The sequence below is a fragment of the Moschus berezovskii genome, chromosome 12 (assembly GCF_049115385.1).
Source record: "Moschus berezovskii isolate FMDL1 chromosome 12, NW_MosBer_1.0, whole genome shotgun sequence".
Classification (NCBI taxonomy): domain Eukaryota; kingdom Metazoa; phylum Chordata; class Mammalia; order Artiodactyla; family Moschidae; genus Moschus; species Moschus berezovskii.
The window spans coordinates 97,228,403-97,238,354 of record NC_142471.1 but is presented as its reverse complement, the minus strand read 5'-3'; the positions used below and the strand labels follow the sequence as shown (position 1 = coordinate 97,238,354).

Sequence of the window (9,952 nt, the reverse complement as noted above, 5' to 3'; positions counted from 1 at the left end):
CGTCCACGATTGTACTCGGCGCCTGTTTGGCGCCTGCTCTCCGCAGTTTACTGCGGTCTTATTTGAATCCCGCAGAACCATCTACGAGGTGGGAGGAGTTCTCATCCGAGGACGACACCAGGCGCCCGCCGTGCCCGTCAAAAGGCCGCGCTTCTGCCCGCGGCCCCACACGCCCCGTGACCCAGACTCAGTCTGCCTGGGTCCCAGACCCCAGGCTCCGGCCGCGCTTCGCGAGGGAGCGGCTGCGCGTAAGGTCCCGTGCGGCGTAGCCTCCCAGGAGTGAGGTGCCACCGCGCGACCGGGAAATGACCCAGCCCCGCGGGGCCGGGAGTGGACCGGGAGCCGGTCCCATACCCACCACCCGCGACCCGGCGGCCCCGGGACAGGCCTCGCCGAGGTGCCAGCCACTGGGTGGGGAAACAGAGCGGGTTCTCGCGGGCCAAGTCTAACCTTCGGCCCGTGGACGCTGACGTCCCGCTTCTCGCGCCCTCTGCGTCCTGGAGCAGGAGGTTCTCGGAAATGTTCTCGGTCCTCCCTCAAACCTGGGGCCGCGACCCCGAGAGTGCCTGCCGGCTTCCCACGCCCTCCCGCCGGCGCCTCTGCACCGAACAGGGCGCACCGCGTGTGCCGAGTGGATCCTCAAATCTGCATTCTCTCGATGATAAAATATGCTCTCGTATTTTTTCCTGATTTCCCATTAAAACCTTTGCCTAACTAAACTCCCATCCAACGGGATTTATTTCGTCCCGGGGGAGATAAATCAGGGGGCAAATTTACGGCCCGGGAGGGACCCGCCGCGCTAATGGGCGCTTCATGGAGTGCGCGGCGGGGGCGCGCGGACGGCGGGCGCTGGCCAATGGCCGGGCCGCGGGCGCCCACAGCCAATCAGCGCGCGCGCCGCGCCGGGGCCCCGCGGTTATCAGCGCGTCCGGCCCGCGCGGCGCCGCTCCGACCGGCCCCGGGGCTGCCGCCGCCGCCGCCTCCCGGAGCGCCCCCGCCGCCGCCCGTCCTGCGCCGGAGCCGCCACCCGCCCTCGCGCCCGCGCTCCGCGCCGTCGGCGCCCTCGCCCGGCGCTCCCCCGGGCCGCGCGCAAACTTCCCGGGCCGGCGGGCGGCGGCGGCGGCGGGGCCCGGATGGGCGCCCGGGCCGGCGGCGGCGGCGCCCATGGACGCTAACCGCCCGGGCGCGTTCGTGCTGAGCAGCGCCCCGCTGGCCGCGCTGCACAACATGGCCGAGATGAAGACGTCGCTGTTCCCATATGCGTTGCAGGGTCCGGCCGGCTTCAAGGCGCCCGCGCTGGGCGGCCTCGGCGCGCAGCTGCCCCTTGGAACCCCACACGGCATCAGCGACATCCTGGGGCGGCCGGTGGGTGCGGCGGGCGGCGGCCTCCTGGGCGGCCTGCCCCGGCTCAACGGGCTGGCCTCGTCGGCTGGCGTCTACTTCGGGCCTGCGGCCGCCGTGGCGCGCGGCTATCCCAAGCCCCTGGCCGAGCTTCCCGGGCGCCCGCCCATCTTCTGGCCCGGAGTGGTGCAGGGCTCGCCCTGGAGGGACCCCCGCCTGGCCGGCCCGGGTAAGTGGCCCGTGCGCGGGTTCGGCGTGGGGCGGCGGGCGGGCGCGGGCGGGACCGCCGGCCGCACTCACCGAGCCCCCTCTGCAGCCCAGGCCGGCGGGGTCCTGGACAAGGACGGCAAGAAGAAGCACTCGCGGCCGACCTTCTCGGGCCAGCAGATCTTCGCGCTGGAGAAGACTTTCGAGCAGACGAAGTACCTGGCGGGGCCTGAGCGCGCGCGCCTCGCCTACTCCTTGGGCATGACCGAGAGCCAGGTCAAGGTGAGGCGGCGCCTCGCGGGGCTTGCTTGGCTGCAGCCGCTCGCTCCCCCGCATCCTGCGAAAGGCGCGCGAGCGGCCGCCCCGCGGCTGGGGCCGGGGCTGAGGGGCGGCCCTCGGCGTCCGCGCCGGCTGCAGCATCTGGCCCGGGCCGCCGAGGGGCCGAGCTGCCGCCGGCGGGTGCTCCGGGGGGCCCCGCGTGATGGGCACCCTCCACCCCAGGTGTGGTTCCAGAACCGCCGGACCAAGTGGCGCAAGCGGCACGCGGCGGAGATGGCGTCGGCCAAGAAGAAGCAGGACTCGGACGCCGAGAAGCTGAAGGTGGGCGGCTCGGACGCGGAGGACGACGACGACGAGTACAACCGGCCCCTGGACCCCAACTCGGACGACGAGAAGATCACGCGGCTGCTCAAGAAGCACAGAGCCCCGAACTTGGCGCTGGTCAGCCCGTGCGGCGGCGGCGCGGGGGACGCCTCGTGAGGGCGCGGGGCCGGGCCGGACAACCAGGGTACGGACGCGGGCCGGCGCCCTCGCCAGCCACCCGCGCCGCAGTGTATATATTTTTACAGAATAAGTTATAGGCGGCCCGGCTCGGGCTTGGCGTCGGGGCCGCCGCCGCCCCGCGTCCCGGTGGAATCACTTTGTATAATCAATAAATTATTTAACACGTCCCGGTCGGAGCCACGGCTCCCTAGGCCCTTCGCCTGTTTCTTCCCATTCGGAAAGCCGCGGGCGAGGCGGCCTCAGTTGCTGCCCGGGACGCCGTGCCGGGCCGCTGTCCAGTGTCCAGGCCCGCGGAGCCCGCGCCTTCGGCTGGAAGGGCGCCTGGGGCTGGCGCGGGCCGGGCTCGGCTGCGGCCCGACGGAGTCCGGGTGCCCCGCGTCCCGGGCGCCCGGGCGGCAGCAGCTCGCAGGAGCGAGGGCGCCGAGAGGACCGGCGCGGGGGGAAGGCGCTCCGGCCCCGCGGACCCTCGGGCCGCCCGCCGAGGGAAGGGGAGACCCAGGCCGGGAGCCGCGAGGAGCCAAGACTCGGCGGGCTGGAGCGGAGCCGACGGCGCGGGGCGGAGCAGGGAGCAGGTAGGGCCTCTTGTTCCCCGCCCCACCCCGGGTACCCTGGGGCTAGGGCCCTCCTTTCGCGGCTCCGATGGATGAGGTTTGGGCAGGTTTAAACACATTCCCGGTGCCCGCCCCACCCTGTGCGGTAGCTGTGGGTGGGTGGGTGGTCGGTGAAGGGCGCTGTTGGGCCCCGGCTCCTGCCCACCGGCTCTGGTCTGATTATGTAGATTCAACCCGCCCAGCCTTAGTAGCTGCAGACTTCGGAAGTCGCGCTAAACTCAATATTGGGTGAAATAAATCAGGTTTTAAACTCATCAGCACCATAGCTGATCTGCTACTATTATTTAGATTTTTTTATGGGTAGAAAGTGCGACTTAATTCAAAGGACTACAAAGATACTTTATGGGTAGAAAGTGAGATTTAATTCAAAGGACTACAAAGAGAAGCCCAAACTAAGTAATTCTGCCAGCAGCTTGAAGTTCTCTGGGGGCCCTGGGCTTTGCAGCGGAAGCATGTCTGGAGGCCCCTTGAGCTCTGTCCCCCTCCCCAGCAGCATGGCCTGCACCCCAGGGTGCCCCCACCAGCCAGATCCCCCCCAGGCCTCACCACGGAGAGGCAGGGAAGCCCTCCTCTCTGGCCTGTTCTTCACCCCCGCCTGAGAGGCGAGGATTCTGGTGAACAGCCTGGATCTCTCTGGTTCACAGGAGAAGCCCCCGGCCCCAGACTGGATGCTCCCCATGGTTGCAGCTTCATGGGCATGACTGTGGTGTTAATTTTAAAAGTTAAATATAAAGGGTTACATTACTGTAAGATTTATCTTGGAAGTCATTACTGGAAATGTTAAAAGAGTAAAAGGCTGAGGTTTTATTTTTCCCACACAACTGCACCAATTTTAAAAACAGATGCTTTCCACTGACTGGTTTTCTTTTTAAAAGAGAACTTTAAAAAGAAATTTTTGTGCGTAAAAACTATTCTCTCAGCTCTAAGTTAGGAGCAAAGGAATTTCCAGTTTTAAAGTTTTGAGGAAAGCGATGCATTTATGTAATTTCATTTAAAAAATGCTGAGGGGTAAATCCCAGTAGGTACCTCTGCAGTAAACAGTCCAAAAGACGTTCTTTCTGCTCCCTGCTGCGGCTCAGCTCTATGACAGAATCCGACAGGACACGGGGCCCGGGTCGGGGACGAGGTGACCTGGACTGCAGCCTGCGAAGGGTCCGGAGCCCCGGAGGAGGGAACACAATCAAACGGTGTTTTCACCAAGATCAATTTTATTGCTTAGGGACCAGAGCGGTCATTTCCAAAGGCCTCCAGAGTGACCAACAGCTGAAACCCTGCTACACAGAGATCACCGTGGGCCGGAACGGCCGTCTGGCACACGGGCAGAGTGGCCACAGCGTGACACACGCCCCGATCCTTCTGTCCGGATGCGGACTCCGCCGGTGGACGCCAGACCGCCGGCAATGGTAGTGATTCACCTAAACCGAGCTTCCCCCAGCACCTGCACCCAGCCCGGGAGTTCTGTAGTGTGAAAGCAGATCAATAAACGCCATCTGTGCTTGATCCTCGGGCTGGGCGCCGCCTCTGACCGCCGCGCCAGGTGTCGGGGGCAGGGCGTGCGGCAGGGGCACGACGGGCCGTGGGAGGCGCGGCAGCCGGGGAGGCGTACAGTTAGTCTCTATAGTTTATACACAGCCCACGTTAAAAGCGGTTTCTATCGGAAGCAGACTAGGCTATTGTTATTTCTCCCATGATATTATTGTTTTATGTAGAATACTTGGCACCATAGAACAGTAACAAAAGACGGACAAAACGGTTTACAAAATTCTTGAAAGGTACACCCGAGCTAGCTATAGACTTCACATTCAGTTCTTAATATTACACAGCAGGAGGCCTAGAAGTCTGACTGCTCGCGTGAGAGCGGCGGGCTGTCTGAGCCCCACGGCGCCGCTGGGCACAGTCCTGGTTTGACAGCTCTGTGTGTGGACGTGCAGGTGACCAGCTCCTAGACTTGGTTCTACTGCTGATATGACACTCAAGCATTCATACTGGAAAGTATATTTAGCGTAAGTTTTGGTAAGGTTTATAAATTATTTTTAAAAAGTATATATTTATATATATTTATATATATAAAAATGGAAAGCAGCTGCAGTGTGATTCAAAAACCATGTAACATGGCAGTAGAGTGACTAACAGGGAGGGGCCTCCAGATGTGAAAGCGGGGGCCACGTGCCCCCAGGTTGTGGAGCCCGGCCGGCCCGCTCAGCCCCCGCTGCAGGGCGACTTCAAGCCCCGCAGGGTTTCTGTGCCCGAGAAGCTCCTCCACGCTGACAATGATTAAAAATTGAAAACCGTGACGTCTAAAATACAGATCTTTTTGCTGTCTATTAGAGTTTTGGCAACAGGACTGTGACTCGTTAAAAAAAACCCAATATTTCTACTTGACGCCACATGGACAGACACGACGGCGAGGTATGTGAGGCTTGTCCGGGGCTGAGGCAGACTGTGGGGCCGGCCGTCGAGCGGTGGCACTCGGGCGGGTCTGGACGCAGCTGTCGGAGGACGTGGGCCCGCGTGCTACGGGGCGGTCTCGCCGGGGGTCCCCTCGAGGCGCTGGCATCGCCCCCCTGCCGTGGGATCAGGCGTGGGTTGCGGGGACACACACCAGGGAAAAGCTCAGAAAGGTGAACTCGCGGGAAGGAGGCGCATTTACCACCACGTCACTGCACCACGCAACACTTGTGCACGCGTGCGCGAGGTTTACCTGCCCCGGGCGCGACGCGGAAGGCCAGGAACACGGGCTGCAGGGAGAAGAGAGGCCGTCAGGGCCGAGCGCCTAGCAGGCCCAGCGCCGGGCCCTGTCCTGGGCAGCTGGCCCTGGGCGACCCGAGGCGGGAGGCAGAGGCCCTTCGTGCTCCATAGAGACGGCATTATTTCCACATGGAAACTGGTGGAAAAGCTCACTTCAGAGCCGTGATTCAGGCCCCGAGAACACGGGGAAGGACATTGCCTGGCCTGGGATCCAGCCGCTGGGTTGTGTGGGTGGCCGGCCTGAGAAGGGGCAGTGGTGACCACCTCTCCTAGGCCGCCAGGGACACAGGACCCGTGGCCCCACTCCCCTCGGAGGGGCTGCAGGCTGGGGGCCAGGCAGAGTCACACGTCCAAGGTTGGTCCCAGAACACTGGGCGGTTCCCTGAAGCGGGGCGGTGACACAGACATCTTCCCCCTACCCGGGCGGCAGGCCAGCAGGATGCTCAGGTGCAGGCTTGGAAACACCTCCAGAGGGACCATGATACAGTCTCCTCTGGCAGACACGAACTCTGTCTCATTGAGACCAGTCTCTTCTGCCTTCCTACCTGCCTGCCTCACCACCCCGCTACCTACCTGCAGGCGCTTTACTGAAATTAAACACTGACTCGGCCATGTCTGTGAAGCCGGACCAGGAGGCGGAGAAGGGGGTCAGGAGAAGCATCCCGACAGCCCCTCGCCCACCACCGCCCCCACACCGGTCAGTCACCTTGTGATCTCCCACCGCCCACCACTGCCCCCCGCACCAGTCAGTCACCTTGTGGTCTCCCATGCAGACGTTGGGCCCGATGTGGTCGTAGGTGACAACCTTCTCCTCGCTCTCCGACTGGGAAAAGCAAACAGAGGAAGAGATGTGGAGGTGGAAATGGGGGGGCTTCCTGGGGAGCAGCGGAGACAGCCCCTGTGGCTGTGCCACCCTCCGCCACCCTGCCCACTCCTCCGTGGGGCTCCAGCCGGCTCAGAACCACCAGTGAGCGGCAGGCCCCCAGGAGGGAGCGGCTGCCCCCAGGAGGGAGTGGCTGGAGGCGGCCGGGCAGCACTTGGCCCCTGCTCGCAGGGTGGGAGGGCTGCGGCCTCGGGAGGGCGGCCCCCTTCCTGGGACGGGAGGCAGTGTTCCCCGGGTGTTGGCGGGGTCTCTGCTCACGGCCATAGGGCAGACGGGAGCTCTCTTTCCAGCTGTGCCCCTGGCACCAAGGAAGCCCACCGGGTCTCCCTTTTCCCCCTTGGCATTTGTTTTTGACCCAGAACTCCCTGTTCAGAGGAGAACAGACGCCCCTGAACGCCATGGGGCTGCACCCAGCAGCCACTCGAGCAGGGCCGTGTGCACAGGCCTTCTGCCTGCCAGCCTGCGGGCGCTGCCCAGGGTGTGCCGCTGGCGGTCAGTTCCGGCTCCAGCTGGGCAGGGCTTTCACTGCCGTGGCTGAAGCCTCTGAGACTATAAACTGAATTATCCTTAATGCAGCAGGAAGCGTAAGGTCAGCTTTACTTTCCAGAGTGGTCGCCTGCCAGGAACTGCGACAACAGACCCCCTGCACACCCGCGGCAGCCACAGCGCCTCCCTGGAGTGGGAAGCATTCATCAAACGCCACGTGGTAATTTACAAAGGCAGCATAAAATTGTGGATTTCCAAGTACATAATCACAAGACAGATAAACAGATCACAGCGGGCTCCGCACACCTCCCTGCGCATCCATCACGGGGGCCGCCCCCTCCGTGTTCGGGGCGGGAAGCAGAACCGACATGACGCCGAGCCGACCGAGCATGGCATGACAGATGACGCCTTGGAAACGCAGCGAGGCGGCTGCTGGGCCGGCGACGCCCACCACCACGGGGGCCCCAAGCCAGGAAGTCTCCGGGCCCGCCCCACGATGGGCCACCCAGCCAGGCTCCGTCTCTGCGAGTCTGCAGCATCAAACCTCCGGACCTGGAGTGGAGATGAGGCCACACTCTGCAGCCCCGGGCGCCTCCTGACGCCAGGCGCTCCGGCTGTCCTGGTGGCTTCACCACAAGGTGCCTTTTCCCTGGAAGACGACCCTCACCTCCTTTCTGCCCCGAGGTGCCTGCTCTGGCCGCAGCTCTGGGCTCCGCCGGCTCAGTGTGCTCAGAGCCAGCGGGTGCGGCCCACCGTGCCCACTGTTCACTCCGCTTCCTCACGTCCCATCGCGGAGCCCCGGGGGCAGGCCCAGCAGAGTGTGGGGCCGAGTCTGAGGCCACACGTGCGTGCAGCGTCTGTGCGGCCAGGGCCCGTCTGTCCCGTGTGCCTTACGTCGCGAAGCCTGTTTGTGGGAGACCCCAAGGCCCATCCTCTGTGCTGGGCTCTGGGGCTTGCCCGCCAGCTGTCCGGCTGGCCCCCAGGCCCCGTCACAACGTGCTTACTGCAGGCCCCATGCACCCAGCCTGGTCCAGGAGGTCTCTCCCCGGGAGCTGGCTCACAGCAGGGTGTCCAGGGCCGCCCGCCCCGGAAAGGCCAGCAGGATCTTCTGTAGGGGCGCCACTGGGCCACTGGTGAAGGTCGGCGTGCACCTGGCTCCTCCCCGAAGCTCCGCCCTCCCAGCTGCGTCTCTGGATGAGGGTCTGGGCCCCAGGGGGCAGACGGGACTCATAGCAAGTGCAGGGGCCGTGCAGGGTGGTGACCAGAGCCCTGGACGTCCTGGGTTGAGGTCGGAGGACCACCCGCCCTCTCCTGACTGGCTGCCCATGTCACTCAGAGGCTGGACTGCTGCCCTCATGAATCAATGCACTTCATTATCGTATTTTTTTACTGATGGCGTTGACAAAACCAGTGCAGATATTGATTCTTGAGAACAGCCCTTTTATGTTAAATGTGGGCATTGAAAAACCCCAGGAATCGAGCAGCTACAGAAACTGCAGCCCCCTGCCCCCCGCCCCAGCACTGCACACAGCCTCCAATTCCTAGCGCTTGTGGGACTCAGCTCAGATTTACAACTTAAGGAAATAGGGCGACTTCATAGATCAGGAGCTCTTTCGAGGACAAGAACCCGTTGACTTCTCCGAGCACGAAATAAACTGAAATGACTCCTGACGCCCCGGCGACCCACCACTGAAGCTGTTTTGACTCCAGAACCTGGGCTGCGTCTCAGCCCTAAGACGGACGGCAGGAGGGCGCCCTCAGCCCGGCCCGACCCCCAGTCAGCCCCACCCCCAGCCCGGGCCGCCCCCCACGCTTCACTCACCCTCAGGACCAGCTCCTTGGCCGATGGGGACATGAGGACGCGGTCACACCAGGCGGGGCAGCGGGTGTTCATGTACTGCCGGCCCTGGCTGCAGTCCTCACTGTACGGGTAGCTGGGGAGACAGGACGGCGGCGCGGTTAGCAGTCACCCACCAGACCCCCGCCAGCCCCTCCTCCACGCGGGTGAGGCCACGCGGGCCCCGCACCCCAGAAAGGCCCAGCCTGTCCAGGGGACGGAGAGGCGACAGAAGCTTCCAGAACCGAGTCCCGCACTGTCCCTCCCAGCACTTCAGATAAACCCCCAACTACGCAGCTCGTCTTCTCAACTTGGTTTTGCTTCTGGACGCAGCCTAAAGCACAAACCTGCACAGACGCCTATAGTCGGCCCCTGACAGACCATTCCTCCCCTCAGTACATGTCCTGTGCCCCGCTGTGTGGGAGCCTTGGACCAGCTGGACAGACAAGAGTCCTGGATGGGCACACAGCCTTCTTGGTCGAATGTCACCATTTTATATTTATCATCACAGACAAGAACCTACACATTGTCCAGCTCTGAATTAGGGACCACGGAGAAGTCCAAGAAGCGCTTCCTAACCTTCAGTATAAAGGTGGGCCTGTCCACCGCAGGGAGGCGGCCCCTGCTGCCCCAGCTGTGCGATGCATGCTGTCCCTGTGTTACACGCACTTTTGTTTTTCACAAAAGTGAACCCTGGAGCTTTTCCCTTAATAATTTGTCCTGTAAAAGCATCTCTCCCCACGTGGAGCACTCGTCCATACTTGGGGAGGGATGAGCCCCTCTGGGGAGTACACACTGCCTGGGCGGAGCCAGGAGGTGTGTGTCTGCCCGGCGTGTTGGTCACGGTCACCCCGAGGCACACACCTGGGCAGAGTCCTGCGCAGGGGGCTCAGGAGCCCGCTCCCAGCCCGGACGCCCGACCACAGCCAGCCGCCCGGGACCCTGCTTCCTATTTGCTCCCAGACCCGTTTCAGCAGCAAGCATCTATCCACTGTTGGAGGCGTTTTGGTTACTTCTAGGTTTGGGGAGCTCTTGGCTGTGATGAGTGGATCCCCC

At 63.3% G+C, this 9,952-nt stretch overlaps 2 protein-coding genes across 3 annotated transcripts in view; one reads left to right on the top strand and one right to left on the bottom strand.

The window, feature by feature from the left end:
- The first annotated feature begins 1,076 nt into the window (after nt 1–1,076).
- On the top strand, nt 1,077–2,455 carry NKX6-2 (NK6 homeobox 2). Of its 2 annotated transcripts, XM_055424376.2 has the most exons (3): nt 1,077–1,570; nt 1,658–1,830; nt 2,050–2,455. In XM_055424376.2, the coding sequence occupies exons 1-3, from the start codon at nt 1,165–1,167 to the stop codon at nt 2,305–2,307; spliced, it is 837 nt and encodes a 278-aa protein (XP_055280351.1). In that variant the 5' UTR covers nt 1,077–1,164; the 3' UTR covers nt 2,308–2,455. The 2 variants fall into 2 exon arrangements, with proteins under 2 accessions (XP_055280351.1, XP_055280349.1); XM_055424374.2 differs by having other exon boundaries at nt 1,658–2,455.
- A 1,677-nt stretch (nt 2,456–4,132) lies between these two features.
- INPP5A (inositol polyphosphate-5-phosphatase A) overlaps nt 4,133–9,952 on the bottom strand; it is a 154,296-nt gene continuing 148,476 nt past the window's right edge. Inside the window, exons 13-16 of the mRNA XM_055424373.2 lie at nt 8,882–8,993; nt 6,445–6,513; nt 5,644–5,680; nt 4,133–5,506 (exon numbers count right to left, since the gene is read on the bottom strand). Of these exons, the coding sequence (XP_055280348.1) occupies nt 5,457–5,506; nt 5,644–5,680; nt 6,445–6,513; nt 8,882–8,993 (268 nt within the window). The 3' untranslated portion in view covers nt 4,133–5,456. The remainder of the gene's footprint in view (nt 5,507–5,643; nt 5,681–6,444; nt 6,514–8,881; nt 8,994–9,952) is intronic.

Coding starts and splice junctions, on each gene's coding strand:
- NKX6-2 (XM_055424374.2), top strand. CDS start 1,165: ATGGACGCTAACCGCCCGGGCGCGTTCGTGCTGAGCAGCGCCCCGCTG. Junction 1,571..1,657: donor CCCCCGCCTGGCCGGCCCGG/GTAAGTGGCCCG, acceptor CCCCCTCTGCAG/CCCAGGCCGGCGGGGTCCTG.